Genomic DNA, 22,304 nt, shown 5'->3' with positions numbered 1-22,304 from the left:
CCAACAAACAAATAGTTTAACCTCAGGAGACCGAGGGAGAAACAAGAGGAAACACTCTCCTCTCTGCTCCTGAACTCATGTCAGACTCGGTCTCATCACAGGAGTTGTTACAGAAAAGCTGCTCTTGAATTTGAAGCTGTGGGGGTGTCTTCTGGTCGCTTTTTACAAAAGCAAAAGGTTTCTGCTTTCTGGCAGTTCAGTCCAACATTTTCAGGTCTGTTCTTTGTCATCTTTTTTGTTTCCTGCAGGAGTTTAAAGGATTCCTGTATCCTGTTTATTAAAGCTAAGGTTTCTCTTATCTTTCTTTTTAGTTTTTTGTCATTTCTACTGGTTATTATGATAATGCTGTATTCACCAAAAGTGTCTGAAATAATCCCTGATAATATAGCAAAACAGAGTGCACACAACTACCGTAAGTACAGTAGGTCAAAGTTGATCCAGAAATAAACTGTGGATGTTTGGATAATCCTTTCACTGTTGGTTGTTGAGTTTAACAAACCTGAGGCTCTGTCAAACAAACTTTCTAGAGCTGGGGCCACGTTTTAAAGTCTCAGCAACTGCTCGTTAGTTTACACCTCCAGCAGTTACAGGTGTTATTTCTACAGGCAAGGGGAATGTCATTAGCTATATGCAGTATAGTATAATGTGAGGTTACATATATACATTAAAAAAAAAACTTGTTCTAGTGTGGAGCCAAGGGGCTACTGTATTATACATCATATAGCACAGCTGACCATCCATGTTGTGATTGGTCAACTGAGGTGAGGTGAGAAGTGAGAATGTACACAGGCTTTGAACATCTCCTTCCAGCTTTCTTTTCATTTGTGACACAACTATTTGTGTCACTCTTCATGTGCACAGCCAAATTCAACACTGTGTCTTCCTGGAGAGACTTTATAAAAATGTGCGTTGTTATTTCTGTTTTTACATGATATCACATACACCACCCTCTCTGTGATGGCTGACTTTTCACTCCGCCTTCCAGTGTGGCCGTTCAACACTCCTGATTTGTAACACAAACTAGCTCTGACAGACCATAACCCGGCGCTTAGAATAACATGCAGGCTCTGTCCTGCTTTTTATTTGGTGTTGGGAAATTTACACCAAGTTACATGTATGTTATTCCTCATCATCTAATCCTTTCTCATGTAAAAGTAAAGCATGCCGTTTGAAAATATGAACGTTAAAGCATGAATCTAAACATGATAGTAAGGTTTCAAAACATGCAAGATTGTCTTAGAACAAATTACATTTCGATTATTTTCATTGATAATACTGTTCTATAAAAAGTTCTACCCTGGCCTTCTACATGGATCACCAACTGTCTGTTAAATTTCAGTCTTTTAGCATTACATCGTGTATGAAGTCATTATGTGCATACTTAAGACCCCTTTTACAAAATCCTGGTTTGGAACGAACAAACCACCAGAGTTTCAGCGTTAGCATTAGCTTATGCTCGATAGCTACAGCCGATAAAATCAGTTCACTTTAGCCAACAAAGTGTTTCAAATCGAGCAACAAATGGAAAACTTTTTGTATTTACTTTTGTGTAAAATCTAAGACTATTTGTTTAATAAATTATTGCAGATTTTGGGTGGTAAATCTCCACCATTATTATAAACTGCATATGTGAAGTGCAAGAACAGAGGGCTTGACGGGCGTAGCAACAACAATTAAGCGAGGCCAATAGGAATTATATCAAAAACAACAAAACGTTTTAACAAACTGGATTTATCCTGTACGATGAGATGTCATTGACTGCCTGTTTTCAGTTTATGCATCATTTTCTCTACATTTTTTTTGTCTGGCCCTATCTGCCAGGGCACATTTGTGTCGGTCTGTGTATGTGCATACTTGTTTATGTGTGTATATGGTTTGTCTCCCGCTCCCAGCTGAGCAGCATTGTTGTTAATTACTTAGTTGTCCAATGTTGTGAGGGCGATCCCGAGGCCTTATGGGATGGGATGTAAATACCAGCTGAACACAGCAGGAAGTTTGTGCTTGTGCACTTGTGTGGCAGTGTGTGTGCGTACATGAGTGTGTCTGTAGTGTTATGCACATTTTGCAAAGTCAGAATGTAATCGCTGTGTATGTTTTGTAAAGGCCAACCAGAGAGAGACAGATAATGCAGTGCGCTACAGGTAAGAAATCCCTGTGCAGTGAATACATTGAGCAGAGAAATCTATGGAGTTAAAGAAGTGGACAAAATGGCTTCAAAATCCAATTTCCCAAACCTGCTCAACATTCAGCGGGGAATGCTTTTTCCTGAATGCAGCATAACTTTGGACTGACCCTCACTTTTAGTATTTTTTTCTATTTCTACCTGCCTGTCAACACACGCGTCATACTGTACATTTATGGAACAGGAGGTGAGATGGAAGAGAGAATCAAATATTAATACGCTGTGAATTGACTGTGACTGTGAATTTATGTGTGTGTATTTAGATGCATAATGAAGAATTTATCCACATCTGCTCTGGGATCTGTGTGTTTCACATATGTGACTATGTCTAAGTCTGTGCATGTTAGCAAATGTATTCCTGGGAGTGTGTGTGTGCGTGTGTGTGCGTGCATGTGTGCACTCCCCTATTCTCAGCTCTGCAAGTGCTCATTTATGGTTTTCCAAACGTTTGTTTTTTTAATCTACTTCACTTCAAAGGGGCACATGGAGAGCTGGGGGCCTTCTTCCATATGGGCTCTAATTGAAGAAAGACAGATAAACAGATAAAGGGAGAGAGAGAATTGTGGAGTGTGTGTGTTTGTGTGTGTGTGTGTATATAAGGGGTGGGGGAGATGCTGGTGTACAGTTTACCTCAGTGCAGTGAGACACTTTACCATTATGCAAAACCCTGCAGCAGAGAATAACTGTAACAGCCCTCTGTGTGTGTGTGTGTGTGTGTGTGTGTGTGTGTGTGTGTGTGTGTGTGTGTGTGTGTGTGTGTGTGTGTGTCTGTCTTCAGGGCTGTCATAAGCTGGCAGTAGAAAGTGGCATTTGTAAAATGCAAAAGCACACACATAAACACACACAGACTCGTGCTACTGGTGTTGCCCACCAGCTCGCTGCTAGTTGGAGGGAAAATGTCAAGCAGCTTTCTCTCTCTTTCCATCTCCATCTCGCTCATACGCTCACATATACATACACACAAACATCTACATTAGCTTTTTATTCTCAGGATATTGTTTTTATATTGATATTGTTATGAAATTTTTCAGTACGGTACCAAAGTTTCAGTATCAAAACTGAACTCTTTCTTCAGACACCATACTTTGAGAAATACAAGAATGTTTTTTCATTTATCAATAAGCCAAGATGTTCAAATAAATGTTTCCTTTTTGTAATATCACAAAGCAGCTGTTGTCCACACAACAAGAGAGACTAACAATAATTTTTATTATTGATTTATAGAACTATTATTTTCTCAATGAATTGTTTTTTTTCTATAAAATGTCAGAAAATTGTGAAAAAATGTCAATTTTAATTTCCCAGAGTCTAAGGCGAGACAGACTAATAGCTTGTTTTGTCCAACCAGCTGTATAAAACCCAGAATTCTTCTGTTTGCAAACACACATGACAAAAAGGGACAAATCCTCACATCTGAGAAACCAAAAATGTTCCGTTTACTTCGAAAATGACTGAAATACTTTATCGATTGACAAAACAGTCGGCAATTAAATTTCCGTCAACCCATTAATTGATTAGTCAACTAATCGTTCACACTGAGCGCCTCCAGAGTGGTTGGATGGGCCTCTTGTTTCTGTTTGGACGAGGAAACAGAAGCCTTCAATTTTGATGATGGTGTCTGGTTGGGGCCTGTGTGGCAGGAAAGTTAAAAAAGCCAATTTTCTGTTGCCTCTAACCTTCTCTGTCATCGCTCCTTTTAAATGTCAATATAGCTGATTACACGGCGCAGCTGTTGTCATTCATTTGCAATCATAATATACAGATTTGATTGACATTTAGTGGTAAGTAGGTGGTATTTATGAGAACAACTACACATCGTGAGTTGAGATGTATTGCTTTTGCTTTGCTTTATATTTTTTCCTCTTTACCATGTTTACTGTTTTGTACCAAAAGACCAAAGCAAATTCCTCGTATGTGAAAACCTACTTGGCAATAAACCTGACTCTGATTAAAACAGTACAGGTGATCATGGAGAGCAGGGGGGGGCAGGAGGGGTTTAACCAACTGAAGCCGTGATGCAGCGTTTTGCTGTTTGCCAACTGAAAACAGGTGCCAAACAAGAAGAGATACAGCAGTACATGCACGCACGCACACACACACACAAACACAAACACACACACACACACACACACACACACACACACACACACACATTCCAGTTTAGCAAAAAAAAAAACAACAAAAAAAAAAAAAAAATCCCTAAATGCAGAATTTCACAAATGAAGCATCAGTATTCAGAGTCACATCCTCACACACGGGTCAACCTGAACTCAGACTCATGTAGGTGGAGCAGAGTGGGGGAAGACGAGGAGGAAGAAGAGAAGGAGAACGAAAAGTGGAAAGTGGAAACAGAGTGAAAAAGAGGGGTCAGAGGAAGGAGGTACAAAATGGGTGAAAATTGAGAGGATTATGTAGTCAAGGTGAAGGTGGCTTGAGTGGACGGACGTATTGAGCTGGGAAGGATGGAGTTGGAGATGTGCATTCAAAATTTCATTTCCAGCTGGTGTGTGTATTTGTGTGTGAGTTTCTGGTGTGATGTATAAAGTGCGTCTTCACGCATGGTTCTTGTGTTTGCAGCTATTAGACTCCAATGTAGTGATGTATGTACTTGAGTGTGGATGTGCTCATTCGTGTGTGCCCATGAATGCAAGTGTTTGCTTTTCTGTGGGGTTTTGTTTTTTGTTTTTTTTGCGTGTGTTTAGAGGTGTGTTTGTGTACAACGTGTGTGGCCTTGAAGAAGAAAATCAAAACGTTTCTGGAGTTTGTAATGAGTTCTGTTGCCCTCTGCTCAAAAGAAAAGATCAGGGACGCAACAGCACTGTGGGTGCGCTTCTCTCTTAGTTAACTGGGCTCAGGTGAGGGAGGGAGTAGAGTCACACCGTCTCCAACAAAATGTTTCAGTTTCATTCGAAATCCCACATCACGAAGATGTCTTTTGTTGAAGAAGCCATGGCCCTGTGTGTGTGTGTGTGTGTGTGTGTGTGCATTCATGTGTGTATGTGTGCGCGTGTCTAAAAAGAGATGTAATTATTTGTGGATTAAAGAAAAGCAAAAAAATAAAGTTACCCTGAGTTTAGGCAGCACTTCCTGTCAATATGTGGACAAATTAGACTTGGTAGAACCACCCAGCCATGACCCAACACTAACCTTCACTTTAAAGACTTATTTCACCCAGATCAGACAAAATATTTTCTCATTTTGCCCCTTGTGGGCCAGGCAGATAGTTTTAGTTGTATTTGCCAAGGCTTTGATATATCCATCTCTGAAATCTCTGCTGCCACACCAGCACAATGGAAGTCAAATCAAATTTCTTTTTGTGATGTTTAAAGCACTGGAAAATGACAACGGTGACACGTCTTTCCAGAAACAGCGTTCCAAGTGACCCTGAATAATCCACAGACTTCCCTGTAAACTCATTTCATTCAAACTGTTTTCTACCAAAACAAATAGTGGCCATGAACTGAACAACAAAAGAAGAGAAATAAAAAGTAGAGAGGGACAGTAAGGGAGCATGTGGACAGAAAAGGTAAGACCCTTAGAGTGAAAAGACTGAAGGAAAAAAAAAGATAAATAATTACTTTTTCTGTTTTTTTTCCCCATTGACAGCCGTGCAAACTCGCAGCATAAAACAAACCACTGCATTTATGACAACATTAAATTAAAGATGTGCAGAATTTAGTGGCATCTCATGCTGAGGTTGCAGTAGGATAACCTGCGGTGGCCCTGAGGCAACGTAAAAATGCTAAAGGCCCTCTCGGGAGTGTTTGATTTGTCTGTTCTGGGCCACTGTAGAAACATGCTGGTGCAAAATGGCAGGCTTCATGGAAGAGGACCTGCTCCATATGTAGATATGAGCGATTCTAAGAGAACATTTCTTATTTTCAGATGATTGTACATTTATGAAAACATAACTATGAATATTATTTTCCATTTCTGCCCATGGATCCCCCTAAATCATACACGCTGGTCCTTTAATATCAATGAAAACAGCAACTGGTAATAANGTATGAGCGATTCTAAGAGAACATTTCTTATTTTCAGATCCTGGTCCTTTAATATCAATGAAAACAGCAACTGGTAATAACTAAAGAGTGAAAAGTTGAAAATAGAAAAACGGAGGGACTAAATGATGGTGGCTGGGTGTGAGAATAGAAACTGTCAAGAAATCTTAAGCATAGCCTGAATTATGCGAACTGATGCCATGCCAGATCATTTCTGGTGTGCACCCATTCAGACGCTCCATCAGTGCGACTCTAAGCTTTCAGCTTCACTGTGTCTTGATCGTTTCAAATCACTTAAACAAATCAAAAACATGCCAAGAGGACTCTTATCCTCAAATGAGAATCTGTGTTGACATTTTGTTTGACATTTTCGAGACTAAACAAACAAACAGAGAGAATAATCGTTTAACTGATAATTAAAACTGCTTCCTGCAGCTCCAAGAACAATGTCCACTTTAAAACTCTCACTGCTGTTTCTGTGAATCTATTCTTACACCACAGAATGACTAATGTTGTGTTTTTTTAATCCCTCTGACTACAGAGGAGTTATTTACAGAGAGAATCTTGAGTTATTTTTAGATATATCAGATTTCCAAACACATTGGTGCCACTGTGTCTCTAGCTATTTTTAACTGTCCTTGACTGGGTGCAAAATTCACTATTGAGATCAGGAGTAAAACAGAAAATACTAAAAATTGCAAATACTTTCCCAGTTTTGCACACTCACAGCTGAAAAACCTTAAAGTGACTGAGCGGAGTGACACATACAAATTATCTGAAGTAGTTTATGACGTAGAAAATGAAAAAAAAAAAAAAGAGAGATCCTGTCGAGAAGAAAAAAACTACACTCGAGGATGATTGCTGCATGAAATGGGTTTGCTTGTGGGATTTTGTTGTTTTGTGAAAGTTCAAAAAATTGTCAGATGGAGCAACAACATAAAGCTCAAGGTTCTGCTTCTGTACTGCCACCTCATAGCTGTGAAGTTAAGTAGTATAGTTAGTGATTCAGTGCCAAAGCGAGGACTGTCTGGAACATACCGAGCATCTTGCTCAACAGCAGAGAAGCCGATTGTACTGCAGCAGCGGTTTGAAAGGGTTCTGTGAATGTTTTGGTATGTTTAGAGTTTAGCCTGCGACTGAGTCATCACTGGAATCCATTGTAACTGCTGTGAATCCAAGCTGTACAGCTGCCGTCCTCTGCTGAGGAGCAGACTAACTTTACAGAGCCACTTTTTTTTCCCCAATCCTGACGGCGCAGAGAAAATGTATGTAGTATTTTATAGTCGAGAGTACACAGGAGTATTTTATACTCAATATACATTTTGAGTGTAGTATCATTAAATATTTAACGGGATTTTCAAAACGGTAGGGGGAACAGACTGACAATGAAATAAACAGAACAGGAGGATGAGTATAACAAACTAGAAAACAGAAGAAGAGCAGGATGAGACATTTTCAGATGAGTCTAACCTTCACAGAAGACAAACATCATGACTGATGGCGGAGTTTAACCAGCAACCTTCAGATTAGTTAGATTCGATGACTGATTGAGGGAGTTTAAGCGACATCCGCTCTGCGCTTCATCCATCTCTCTTTAGTTGATGGAGGAAAGCTGTGACACTTCCTCCTGTTCTCCCCTCATACATCCTTCCTCTCCCTTCCACTGCCCTTCTCATGTTTCCTGATTGATGTCTCCTCCTCACTATTTCTCTGTCATTCCACCTGAATGTATTTTCCTCCTGTGGCATGGTGTGAAAAATGTCAATGAGAAAAAGCAGCCCGAGGGGGGAAAGTGTAGCACTTTCTTACACTAATATCATGTTAATGGTGTTTTGTGAGCGGTTGAACTGCTGTCAGTGGAAAGCTATTAGAGACAGTTCAGTTTGACAGTCTGGATGTAGATGGAGGGGGCTGATCCTGCAATTTCGTTCCAGCGCAGTTTACTGTATGTGGTTGTGCTCTCAAGTCATTAATCACTTTGTTGCTGTAGGTCTCACATTTGTCAGCTGCTGGATAACTCATTCGGGAATGAAACTGATCACATCAAGCGCTGACAGTTCTATAGTGCTTAAAATCATTCTCCATGGGGAGCCTGTTTAATGAGAGAACTGATGCCGATCTCCCCTTCTTGTTTTGGCCAATCAGGCTGAAAAATGCCCAACGACTGCCTGTGATTGGCTCAGTCAGAGGCGAGCGTGCAGTAACAGCGTGTTATCGGATAAAACAGCCCGGTGACAGATGATCCCTCGGACATTTCACTGCACAGAAAACGTTCACTTCACTTGTCATTCTGGATATTTGGATTTGCAACCCTTCATCTCGTTCGCCTTCTGCCTCCATCCTCTTTTCTCCTCTCTTCTCTTGAATCTCTGCGTGTCTGATTTACAAGTGTAATCCCCGAGCATGACGGAAATTTCTCGCTCTGAGAGCCCTAAAAACAAATACCGTGGAAACAATGTGCAAGAGCACAGACAGTCATTGCTATGAAAGATTTATGAAATAATAAGTCCTGATGTACTTTTAACAGTCTTTGTAATAGAGACAGATGGGAAACTAAAGCAACAACAGGGATGAGAGCGGAGGAGGGTGACAAAGGGTGATTCATACCTGCAGTGTAGAGAGCAGGGAATGATTTAGTCACAAGAAGAGGAAGAGAGATTTTCCTCATGCTGGGGGAATTGGACAAACAGCTATTAAGAGAAGAACCAGCTCGCCCCTATACTGCACTTTCTTCTCCTCTTCTCATTGGCTTGTCGGACAGGCTCATTTCTTTCCACTCTCCACTGAGGATATCTGCCAAAGAGCGTTCCAGATCCAGTGATGGCAAAACACAGGAGGGCAACCAACACCTCAGCCACATCTGCTGTGGAGTGTGTCCATGTGCACGCACACACACGCACAGAGATGTTAAAACTGCACACACACGCTCATACACACCATCTCAGCAGACACAGATGTCTTCTGCCAGATCAGGGTCAGTCAGCTGTGAAATTCCTGTGATTGGTGTGTATTTGCTCCATTGGGGGTTAGTGTGTGTATGCATGTCACTTTGCATCCACACTTATGCCTGCAAGCTTGTGTGTTATTGTTTGGAAAAGTGTAATTCTCATCGTTTTCAGTACACTCTTTTTTTAATTACTTTTTTCTTTTGCAGATTTTCAGTAAAAGGCAGAATTTTCACCCAGATTTTATGTTCCTGTGCAACCAAACGTTATGTTTTATGCTTTGCTTAGCTAATCACCACAATTTACATTGGGTTCCCTTTCAATACTACCAGCTCAGATTCCCAGATAATATTTCTGGTAATACAAAGTGATAGAAAATGGCAAGTTAATGCAAATAAGAAAGTGACTGTGCACCAGGATACCTCTTAATAATTCAGGGATTAGCTTTCTTTGCACTGCAGACGGTATTCTTAAACCCATCATTTTCACCTGGACTTTTGTGTACTTTTTTTGTTTTCAAGTTTTAACTTCTTTTATTGTCAAAATAATGCTTCCTAAGTACAGCTCACATTGTGCTTCTGTGTCAATTAAAAAGTGCGTGGGTCTCAGCCTCCTGTGTCCTCACATGCCTGAATTCATTAGTCTTTGATGCCTGAGGAGGAGGTGCCACACCTCCTCATCGAAGTCTGAACATGGCCCTTATTTCTCATTGACACATGTCACCCTGTCAGACTGTGTTATCTCTGTGGTCTCAGTGAGGCAGGGCGACACTGAGAGCAGGAGCAGCGGCACTGTATGCCCGCTCACATCTCTCCTCCGCTAATAGGCACGAGTTAAATAGGGAAAGCTGTGACCTGCATCATCTGATTATGCATGTGGAGAGTGTGTGTGCATTATGAGAGGGAGGGGTGGGCAAAGTTTTTCTGAGTATAATTAGAGCTTGATTAGTGTTGAGATAAGCTTAGCCTTTCAAATGACCCAATTACGGCATGCAAAGAGGGTAGAGGTTATTTTTGCGTTTTCTCTCTGTGTCTCTGCCTCTCTGTCTCTGTCTCATGCGCGCACGCACACACACACACACACACACACACAGACAGTCAGACATGTATGCGGTCACCCTTATCAGAGTAGAGTGTGTGTATTTTCTAATGGGCCAGTATGTTGTGTGCTGAACAGATGTCACAACGCCGACCCAGGGACTGAGGGGGGCCGCAGCAGAGAATCAGACCACTGAGAGTGTCAGGCAGTGGAAAATAGACCACACAGGACCGGCGCTAATTATAAGATACCTAGATACCCTGAAAAATAGCTTTCAAGCAGACCGTCTCGGATTTGTTAAACAGCCGAGGTACCACTTAAAGTGCCTCATGATAATGAACATTGATTTTTCTTTCAACTTTAAGCACTTTGCTTCCCTGCTGGGCAAAGGTAGTCAACACCGCTGTGCTGGAGATCCTGAGGTTAAAGAGTCTGCAGTTTCTTATTATAACACAAAATTAAAAAGACTAAAACTGGTGGATTAATAATGGCCATTTTCCACACTGTGCCACGTTGTAAGTTTTTAGACTCCACTCTGATGGCAGTCAGTGATGTACATGCATCTGTATGAACATTAGTTTGCCGAACATGGGCAGTCCTTCACAGTGAACACTTTTTACCATTTATTTGACACTGCATATTTGAAAGCAAGCACGGTTCTGAAAACTGAAGTTGGGGGTGTGTTCAAGGACACATCGATATCAAAAGTTTGAGAGCCAGCTGTTGAAAACACTTGCATTCTGTAATTATGTTTTCACAAAACTGCAGCCTAGAAGATAGATGGAAACCAAACATGGAGGTAGTCGAGAAAGGATGACATCAGTTTGTTGAGTAACTCTACTCTAAAATCAAGGATGTTCTAATAATATAGAGAAGTTTTTCATTTTCATAGTGGAGAGAAACATCAGCTGTCTGGAGCATCCAATTCAATTAAAACTTACGGCGTTCTATTAATTGTTTAATAAAACAAAAAACGACCATTACAGTTTCCTACGGCCCGATGCCATGTCTTAAATTGTCATTTTTGTTTGAACATTACTTTACTACAATTAATCAGTTGTCAAACTTGTTGCTGATCAATTTCTGTTGACTTATTGATTAACTGTTTCAACAATTACAAGAGAAAACACTTCTCCTCAACAAGGTCTCCATTCATTTACTTGAGGAAAGCAAAAACTATTGTAGGGCTTGTCCCAGATTGCACAATGAAGACACAGAAACCACAGAAACAGGAGTATTCTCATAGATTTGGATGCGTAAACTCTTGTTGGGTCTGCTGGGTCTTTTGTTCTTCAAGCCAAATCCGAAGCATTACTACCCCAACTGCTCTGCAAACAGTCAGGACCAAGGATCAAGACAGGGATAAAGCTGCTATCTTGTCTGTCAAGACTGTAACTCCTACTCTGCCCAGTCAGCCTGCCATTTACTTGTAAGCTTTGTTTGATTTCTTTTGTTTGGGGTCACAGAAGTGAGACTTTAAATAACAGAAACTTTCAAGAGTACAAAATAGTAATTCCTAGGCCACAGTGAATCAGCGGTGCAGAGCCGGCTGTATTGACCTGATTTGTCTCCAATATGAAGATGGATGTAATGGTTATGTACTATATTACATGAGAGGGGAGGATTATATAGTGCAGAGATATTTCAGCTGTGTCTTTGAGGCAATGACGCCATTTAAATCTCTCATTAACTCTGCCAGAGATTTATCACCATTTGAATGAGCAACAGCTAAATGATCTTTGGGATTATGCTAAGCTAAATCAACCACCAACAAGAGGGGAGCAGCATCTATATTGAGTGTCTGAGCTATCCGGTCGTCCCTCCTGCACCCGTGTCTCACTCTCTGTGCCTCCTCGCCACTTTTACACAATCAAATCGTATTTCTCTCTTCTTTACTCTCTGGTTTGCTCTTGCTTTTTGAATTTTTTATGGTTAAATTCTGACACTGCTGCTTAATTTGGGTTAATTGTCTCTGTCTCTCTGTGTGTGTGTGTGTGTGTGCGCACGCACACCTGTATGCCCAACAGAATACAAGCATTTCAGTGTGACTAAATGTTTTCTCTTTGCAAGTGAGTATGCCAGTGTGTTATGTGTAATGAATTTGCAAGTGTTTATGTGACTCACCTCGCAGGTCACAGAATTAGTTGCCGATTCATCGGAAGTCACAGTTGTTTTCTGTGCAGAGCAGACAGACACTTAAACCTCTACCTATATAATGGTCTACGCTTCACAGTAGATCCCTGTCATCTCCATCATCCTTTTTTTAGCCAGTCTCACTCGCTCTGCTCCCTTTCCCTCCCACCCCCGCCATGCTGTGGCTCTCTCCCCTTGCCTCTGCTTTCATGTTTTAAGAGCTCCTCATTCCCTTTGAGTATGATATTGCCCATTCCTCCCCTCACTGGCTCCCCTCCTCTCTTCTCCTTTTCCCTCCTTCACTTACATTCCCTGCTCTGTTACCTTCTCCTTGTGTGTTGCCAGGGTGAGTGGCGGGGGTCTCCAACAAATGCCAGGTTGTAGTTGAGAGGCAGTTATGACGACGGCCTGACAAGCAGCATGTGTATGTGCCTGTGTATGTGTGGTTTTTTTTTTTGGTTTCTTTCCTGTGTGTGTTGTTGTGAGCTCATTTAGACTGGTGTGTAGGGATGGCGGAGAGACAGAGGAGGGAGACGGCTCTTGTAATTGAACCCTGGCTGTGCGTGATGAAGCTTTCAGCAAATATCTAACCCAGGAAGCTAAGATGAGAATTTAGACAAACAACCAGCAGGGAAACGGACACAGACACAGTGAGAGCAAGAGAGAGAGAGAGAGGGAGAGACGTTTGATTAATAAGGCATCACTTGCTGAAAAGGACAATTACTGGAAAAAGTGAAAGCCACACATGTATACTAACCCAGAGGACAAAAGGACATCATCACCCATGTAATTATGATCCAATCAAGCTGATATTTGAATAGCAAAACATCTTTGACTGTGAACAATGCTCCATCACTTTCTTCAAACGCGAGAATGAACATGATATTGTCAAAAGTATGTAGACACTCCTCTCCATATAATATTGTATTTTACTTGTATAAAGTAAAATGACACTTCCATTTTTAAAATCAAAAGGATAAAACTGTTTTTTGTTTTTGAAACTTTTGTGGTATATCAGACAACCATGTCCTATATATCACTGATTAGGTATCATTAGTAATTAATCAATTAGGAATTAATTAATCTGGAAGGAACCATTGTGCTATCAAGCCTGTATTTCACTCAGAAACTGAAAGCTAGTTAGCTGAGCTTTCTAACATTAGCACTCATTCCCACTAGACTTAAATTTTGGTTCATGTTATTACAACACATGCTGAGTCATCGGCAGCTCTCACACAACTCAGTGTTGCGTCTGACGTGCATTAGAGTGAGGAGAAGGCCTAGCTAGCATTAGCTGTCTCTCTTTCATAGGTCCAGTTGTGATGATGGCACACAGCCAGACTGAAAACTCACAGCAACAGCTTTTCTCTGTAACCTCAGCAATCCATATGTTACTCTTTGATTCATGTGACGACTAAGTCACCAACATGCAGAGTCCAGGCACAGCCATGCAGCTACATGCAGGTGAGACTGAGAGCAAAACAGAACAGCTAACAACAACAGCCCCACAGCTGGTTAACTGCTTCTGGTCATTGGAAGTCTAGTGACATTATGAAGTATTTGTAGCTCTGCCTTAACAGATATATAACAAGTCAAACTATGTTACCATCGTCAGAAGTTGAGAACACTAATGTAGGGGTGGTATCATAACGGAAACATAAATACAACTTGAATTTCCCTCTTTTATTGACCCAAATAAATAAATAAATAAGTCAAAATGAAAACCAACGATATAAGGTATATAATGATTTTTGATTTTAGTTTGAGGAAGGCCTTTTCTGGTTTCAACATCACAATACCAACTTGAAAAGGAACCTGAATGCCTGCACGGACCCCTGACCTCTGACCTCTGACCCTCACAACACCTATGGAATGAATTGGAACTAAGCCTCTATTACAGACAGTGGAGAAACAACAAAAAATGAGGGAGAGTGGGCAACAATGACACTGAGCTACAGTGACGTACCAGCATATTAAAGTTACATGCTGTAATGTCCACATACTTATATACTGTAATTATATATTTATAGGCGTGTGTTTGTATTGCTATACATATATATTATCATATATATTCATCATCATCGCGGTATGAACATGTGAATTAACACATAAAAGACTGAAACTCAATGAATTTGAAAAACTAATTGTATTTATACACAGCATGTGGTCACAAAGGGTTTTCAAGGTGCAGTGCCTGAGCCAAATGAACTGGAATATGTATATTATATATATATATATATATATATATATATATATATACATATATACATACACATACATACTGTGAGCATTATTTTTATGTTTAGGCCTTTAATTCATGGGCAATGGAGTGTTTCTTTCCTTTGATTGCTCCCTTTCTTGCTTTTCCCATGATCAAGTAATCAAATTTACAAATGATTTAGCAAACACAAGATGATGAAGCAGCGGTCCACGTTACAGCTCTCCATCTTTGTTCAACAGCACCTGGACAGCAAAAATTAAAAAAATAAAATATGTCGCTATAACAATTTTAATGTGTTAGTTATCAAATGAGCTTCAAAACATTACACCAGAGATGCACACCAGGCACACATCGCTCTAATGAAAACTAACCCTGATTCATTTTCCTGTTTAGCTGCCGAACATTGGGAAACGTGTCATGAAGAATCACCGGCGAAACAGATTTTTATGTACCTTGACGCTTCTAACTGGGAGTTGTTACAAGTTTGAGGCTTGGCTTAAAGCCAGCTTGATGCTTCGGCTAATTGCTGATTTGCAATTAGTTATCTATTTATGTATTCGAAGCTGCGCTAGAGCTGCAGCCCTGAAGGCAGTCAAAAATCTGCAGGAGTAAATCCAAGGATGTGCTGACTTGGAGTTAAGATGTTTGAAAACATGTTTTTGGAAACAAGGTATCAAGATTTTTTTTTGTTGATTGGTGATTCTCCCTCACTGGGGCTGAAAACAGTGCATGCACAAACAGCTCATGCATAATCTGAATACTAATCCTATTGAAAAATTGAATCACAAACCTTTTTTTCTCCTTTGCAGCCTTACTATCAAAAGCAGACTAACACTATCAATGAACAGAGATAATTCCATATTCTATGAGGCGAATGATAAACAAATAAAATGTCTGAACAACTGAATGCTGGTAGGAGATTTACTGCCCCCAGTGTCGGAGCCATATGGCAGTCAGCAGCTTTTCCATCTAGTAACATCACTTCCATCTCTCAATCTGTAAACTTTTAACACCCACAGTTCGTCTGAAAGCAGAGATGTACAAAAATCTGCACACAATTTTCTCAGATGGGCTCAAACATACACACCCACAGACATTCCTTTTTTCTTTTTTTTTTTTTTCAAACGCATATGTACATATTATATTGTAAAAAGAATAGAGGATATAATTGGAAATAATGAAAGGTGCAAAGGGGATGAAGAAGGAAGTCATAAAGTGATGATGAGGAAAATACAAAAAGAAATAAAAAATGAAAGACTGCAGGGGTAAACAGAAGGCAACGAGGAAGCAGAAGCAATTGGAAATGCAAACTAACACTAGAAGCAATATCACAAGTACGTGTCAAGCAGACTTGTGCTGAAGACTGTTTGAAGGTAAAATAAATTAATGGGACCAGTGGGAACATCCCACGGTTGAGTTTAACATTGTTAACTGAGAACACACACACACACACACACACACACACACACACACACACACACACACACACACACACACACACACACACACACACACACACACACACACACACACTTGTGATTTGTGTTTCATTTGAGGCTTGAACAAATGAAACTGTGATGAACCTTTTCTACTCAGGTGTAGAGTCGACTTGACAGAGATACACACTTAGAGATACAGACTTTAAAGCTAAATGTCACTGTCTAGTCTATTTTTACAACAAAGTATATAAGCTTAAAGCATAAAGTAAAATTTGAGTGATAAATTGATTCTCACTAAGACACAGTCACAGATACATATAGACATGCACATAGAGCACACAGTTTTACACACTCAGTTACGCAACGTAGCAAATAGCAGCTTTATACCTAATTAACAGACACAGCAGGCGGGGCAGAGCAGTGCATGATAAAGCTGTGGAGGAAGGAAAATGTAAACGTTGCGGAGAAAGGAGGCAGAGAAGCATGAAGCAAAAGGGCAACACAGATGGACAGATAAAGCAGAGGAGCAGAGAAGAGGAGGGAAGAACAGAGATACAGAGATAAAATCATTTGATACCCCAAGGGACTGAATACACACTGCATGTTACAGCTCATACCAACAACGTCCGATCAAGCCTATAGGCAGACTGAGAAAAAAAATACTGAGAAGCAGATAAAAGTTCAATGAACAGGAAGGGTGAAGAAAGAGAAAATGGTTACTAAGGTGACTGCATCTTCAGCATATACATCAATAATAAATGTGACTTGATCACTGTTTAATATTAATTATTCAACCCTCCTCCAACCCAACAGTAAGCCCATCCTGTATGAACACGTGTCATATGGACAAACCGTTTAAACCCAAATATCTTGTCAAGCTGAAGGGGAAATGTGTAGAAAATGATGCTCCATTTCATTTCCATTTGATGTGACAGTTAAAATTGTTCACAGTATGATACAACTGCAAAGACCTGACAGCAGTGGCAGATAAAGAATCTATTCATCACAGTGTTCTTATATTTATCAGTCTAAAGAATATTACTCCAACAGAATCTGGTTGAGGATTTGAGTTTGTACATTTGAAATTAAATTTTCATTGTCTAGATTTTTCTTATTTTCTTGATGAGGGTATTCGCACATCCAGTTGTCGATAACAAATTAAGTAAAACTACAAGTCATGCTAGCAGCTGATGTTTAGCAGGTATGCTTACCATGTTCACCATCTTAGTTTAGCATTTTAGCGCTAATTTGCAAATGTTATCATGCTAAAGAAAAATATACAGTTGAGGCTGATGGAAACGTCAGTCATTTTGCAGGTACTTGGTACCTGTACTGTACAAATTCAAATATTGACCTGATGCTGGCGCTACATGAAAAGAGAGGGCATCAGCATAGTAATTCATCCTGTGGGCTACATGAATATCTGTTTCAAACCACATGAATGTCTGTACAAAAATCTCATGGCAATCTCTGAGGCAGTTGTTGAGCTGTTTCAGTCTGGACCAAAGTGGTGGACTGACTGCCTGGCCCGTATGGCCGGTCACAGAGACATTCTGCTAGCTTGGCTAACACATATTCATTTCTTCAAGGGGTTATTTGTTAGTGTTCTCTGCCGCTGAACATGGTTTCTTGCCAGTGGTGGGTGGGGGTGATTGTCGCTGGACGAAGTGCTTCAGCCACCGTTGTCTGTATAATACAAGACCTTATAATAACACCCTCTGAGCACCGCTACGACTTCAGCACAGATTAGAGGTTATAGTGAGTCGCTATCAGAACAAGATGGGCTGATACGGGCCGAGGATAGCTGGTTAGTGTGCTAACTTCAGTAGAAGAAAACACCTGACAGAAACAAGAGTTAACATTGGTATTGCCTTCACTCCTAGCTCTTGGTGAGTAAAATAATTAACTTTGATGCTGAACTCGCAACATTTTCTTCTAGCAAACAGCTGCATATGCTAATGTTGGCTGTGAAGCAATAGCAAAACTTACAAATAGCTAAAAAGTTAAATCTAGGCTGCTAACAGAAATGATACAGCATAAAAATAATATTTCTATATTTCATAAACTTATGATACATTGTGCATATTATTCACCATTAAATAGTAAAAATAATTAAGCAGTTATTGCTCAAACATCCAAATTTGAAAATGTTATATATTCATAGGAAATTTTAAGATTGAAGAGTATTGATTTGTTGTTGGTACCACAGGACAGCAGATGGGCTGCCATGATGACAGCAGCTGTATGTTTTTTTTTGTTGTTTTTAAAGGTCAGCCTCGTCAACTACAACAGGCCCCTTTCTTACAATATGTCTGAGATAAAATGTCACATATATAGAGACACATGCTGACAAGTACACACAAACACATGCGGCATGTTACCTGTGTGTTGGTTACACAAGTGTTATAGCAGAGCTATAGGGACACATGTGTACCACACAGGATAATACTGCTCTGTCCTCTGCCGACATTTCAGAACATGTTGTTCTTTACAGAGCAGCGGTGTCATGGTCAACCCGACATCTGTCCATCACATCTGTCCACTGTGCGCGTGCGTGCCCATACACACACACACACACACACACACACACACAGGGTGGACACTTTCAGCACATGATGTTCATACTGTATTAACCCCCCCCCCCCTGTTCTGAAATTACTCCTTGGATCAGCATGTCTCTCCACCCTCGTCAGTTTTTCCTTTACCCCTTCTTTTCCCCCGACCCCACAATACATCAAACACTAGAATGATCCAAGGCAAGAAAAAAAAATCTAATAACTAAGGAGTGAGATGAGGGGGATCTGAAAACAAAAAGTAATATCCACTTCACAGACATGCTGCAGATGATTCCCGCTTCATCCTCCACCTTCTCTTTCTCCTTATATCCCTCTTTCTCCGTTTCCCTTATTGTGGGAATGTATTACAGGTGTGATGTGTGTTCACTTGTAAGCAGGAGAAACATCGATTTTCTGTCGCCTTTAGAGGATAAGCAAAGGATATAACACTGCGCGGTACATGATACGATGTGTGTGTGTGTGTGTGTCTGTGCTGTATCATCGGGATTGGTCCAAGGAACGCATGAATAAAAATGTGCATATCTTTGTGACAATCATACTATCGCACAATAAAAAACACAAGACCGCACACGCTCTGCTCCAAAACATGTTTGTGTACCTGAGTAGTGTTTTTTTATGTGTGTTTGTGGTGGTGAGGGGGCCCTCTTGGTATTAAGGATTTTCAAGGTTTTTGCAAAACGTGAAAAAACGATCCCCTGAGTTTAGATTTCAGGTTTGGAAACCATTTAAGATGAAGATAACAGTCATGGGAAGGCAAGGTTAGGGGTAAACAGTTTGAGGATGATTTAAAAATATGTAAGAAGGATGGGCTCATGAAACAATATGTGAATGTCTGTGTGCGTACGTGTGTGTTTGTAACAGATTTGTGTCAGCGTTGTAATTTGTCTGCACTGAACCATGCCTATTGTTGTCCTTGTAAACTGAGAGCAATGAGTGTTTCATTCAAGATGCGTCTGATAACAGTCGTGCTGTATGAATTCAATTAATTCTGGTCGTCTCTCTCTCTCTCTCTCTCTCTCTCGCTCCTTTAGTTTCCATCTCTTTGTCACGTCTCCTCTCTCAGGTTACGGTGGGGTGGAGTTACTGTTGGTGCTGTGTGGCCTAGATCTCTCTCTGCCCTGCCCTCGCCACTGCATCTGCTACACTTCACCTAGCACCGTCTCCTGCCAGGCCCACAACTTCCATGCCGTGCCCGAGGGCATCCCCGCCCAGAGCGAGCGCGTCTTCTTGCAGAACAACAAGATCCAGAGGCTGCTTCGTGGCCACTTCTCACCCACCACCACCATGTTGTGGCTTTACTCCAACAACATTTCCTACATACAACCATCCACGTTTCACGGCTTCGACCGCCTGGAGGAGCTCGACCTAGGGGACAACCGGCACCTGAAGGCCATCGCTTCAGACACCTTCGTGGGCCTGGGTCGGCTACATGCCCTGCACCTATACCACTGTGGCCTGATCAGCCTGCCTCCAGGGATCTTTGCAGGCCTCCATAATCTCCAGTATCTCTACCTACAGGTACATGGATAACAGCCGCCTTTTATCTCTACTGTATAGTGCATCTGCAGCCACAATCGCATTATGGTGTAATCTGTCCATCAGCTTGGCTCAGCACTTACTATCTATGAACTGGACACTGATCAAATACTAGCTGTTATCCTGAGTGCAGGGAAAATACCACAAAGCCTCCCACACAGTAAGTAGCCCACAGTGTAGCTTGTGTGGTCAATCACTGGAGGAAAACATACAGGAATTGAAATCCAGGCTAGCCTATGTGATTTCATTAATCACATGGTGGGTTTATGAAAAGAAATGGTTTTACTATATGGAAAGGATCTCATTATTGTTGATGGGAAAATAGATTGGTACTAACACTGAGTGAGTGGGGTGAAGGTTACAGCTACAACATTGTTATGTTGTCGATCACAGTTTGGTACAATAGGTTGTCAAATGTACCTTGTTGTGAGTACAGGACTGACAATTATTGGTGCCTTTCTTATAACCAAGTCGTGGACCTCAAACACACTATTCAAAAAGGAAAAGAAAATCATTTCTGACCTGTTTTACACTGCTCACCACTTTCTCTAGCTTTTGCACTGCCCTCTGGACGCTGTACAGATCATTCTGCATCAAAAAATAATACTAACTTTGAATTCCTTAGTCCAGCTATTTTTCTTGCACTTAATGATTTTTGAATGTATTCTGTGTAATGAGACAAACCTATTCTTTTTGTTGCATAATGTATAATATTGTAAATTCACTGCTTCCTCATGTGATGCCAGAACTGAGCTAAAAGCCATACAAAGGCAAACCATTGCTGACATCAATGTTACAAGATTCTTAACAATGTTTTTCCAAAAAACAATATATCACAATACAGTAATTTAATGTAAAATTATTCATAAAATAATAAGAAATGATGCTCAACTCAATGCACTTCAATCCATCTTAAGCTGCTGTTTTACATCCTGGCAGGACAACCAGTTAGAGTTCCTGGAGGATGACCTGTTCATCGACCTGCTGAACCTCAGTCATCTCTTCCTGCACGGCAATCGACTATGGAACCTTCGCCAGAACACTTTCCGTGGTCTGGGGGTCTTAGACCGCCTGCTTCTCCACCAAAACCGAATCCAGTGGGTTGACCGTCAGGCTTTCCATGACCTGCGCCGCCTCACCACCCTGTACCTGTTTAATAACTCCCTGACTGAGCTATCTGGTTCCAGTCTGACTCTACTGCCGGCCCTTGAGTACCTACGACTTAATGACAACCCCTGGGAGTGTGACTGCAAGGCCCTGTCGCTCTGGGATTGGCTGCGGAGGTTCAGAGGCTCCACCTCCACTCTGATGTGTGTTTCACCACCAGAGCTGGCGGGAAAGGATCTGAAAACACTGAAGAAGGAGGAACTGCCCAGTTGCTTGTCAGGCGAGGGTCATGCACACGGTGCCCCAGGTGGAGAGATGGATCATGGAGAGTCTTTGAACCACCTAAATCGTCACAGAAACCATCATAACCACCATCAGCGGCCGTACTTGCCCCACGGGGACCAATACAGCTTGCCTTCACCTTCGCCCCTGCCACGGCCGCCTAAGGGAGGTCGAAGAAACTGTACCCGCCGGGGCCGCAAGGCAAAAGGGGGGCTCAATGAGGTGCAGATACTACGGGAGGGGGGTGACAAAGACTATACTCCAGATGAAGGTAAATATGACCTGTCTGCAACTGGAAGGAGGAAGAACAAGTGCACTCCCAGAACTTCTGTCGGCCCACCAAGTGGGGTCCAGAGAGCCAATAATAAAGCAGGGTCACACCTTGCAGGTTATAGTCTCTGTTTCTCATCATCTCTGCTGCTGTCACTCATCTCTGTGATCCTACGCTGAGAGTGGAAATGGACACTTCTGTGCTGGTGATGCAACTCTATGATTCATTCTCCTGAAACACCCTGCCCTGGCTCTTTAAATAAGGCATGTGTGCATAACTGTGTGTACATGACTGTGTATAAAGAACATTATCAAATATCTATTGTCGAAGCATCCCTGAGGTATTAAGGCAGGGATCTTTACGAGTCATAATCAAACCATGGAAGTCAGGGAAAACTATTTAGCCCATTGCTTTGATGATGTCACCAAGGGAAACAACAGGAAAACTTTGCGTTCGTCTCCGTGGCATCGATTACTTCACCGAATTGATGTACTTATAAAAACTGTACAGCCACACAAAATAACAAGCCAATGATTCTTTCGAATAATAGTGAGAACAACACACAATAAGGAT

General features: G+C 41.1%; 1 protein-coding gene across 1 annotated transcript in view; it reads left to right on the top strand.

The window, feature by feature from the left end:
• Window positions 1-21,910, top strand: part of LOC111217025 (reticulon-4 receptor-like 1) — a 79,101-nt gene extending 57,191 nt beyond the window's left edge. Inside the window, exons 2-3 of the mRNA XM_022738708.1 lie at window positions 19,599-20,053; window positions 21,011-21,910. Of these exons, the coding sequence (XP_022594429.1) occupies window positions 19,599-20,053; window positions 21,011-21,910 (1,355 nt within the window). The remainder of the gene's footprint in view (window positions 1-19,598; window positions 20,054-21,010) is intronic.
• The last annotated feature ends 394 nt before the right edge of the window (window positions 21,911-22,304 follow it).

Source organism: Seriola dumerili, unplaced genomic scaffold (assembly GCF_002260705.1).
Source record: "Seriola dumerili isolate Sdu_G_001 unplaced genomic scaffold, Sdu_1.0 BDQW01000040.1, whole genome shotgun sequence".
In the NCBI taxonomy this organism is placed as follows: Eukaryota; Metazoa; Chordata; class Actinopteri; order Carangiformes; family Carangidae; genus Seriola; species Seriola dumerili.
This window is presented reverse-complemented; position numbering and strand designations above follow the sequence as displayed.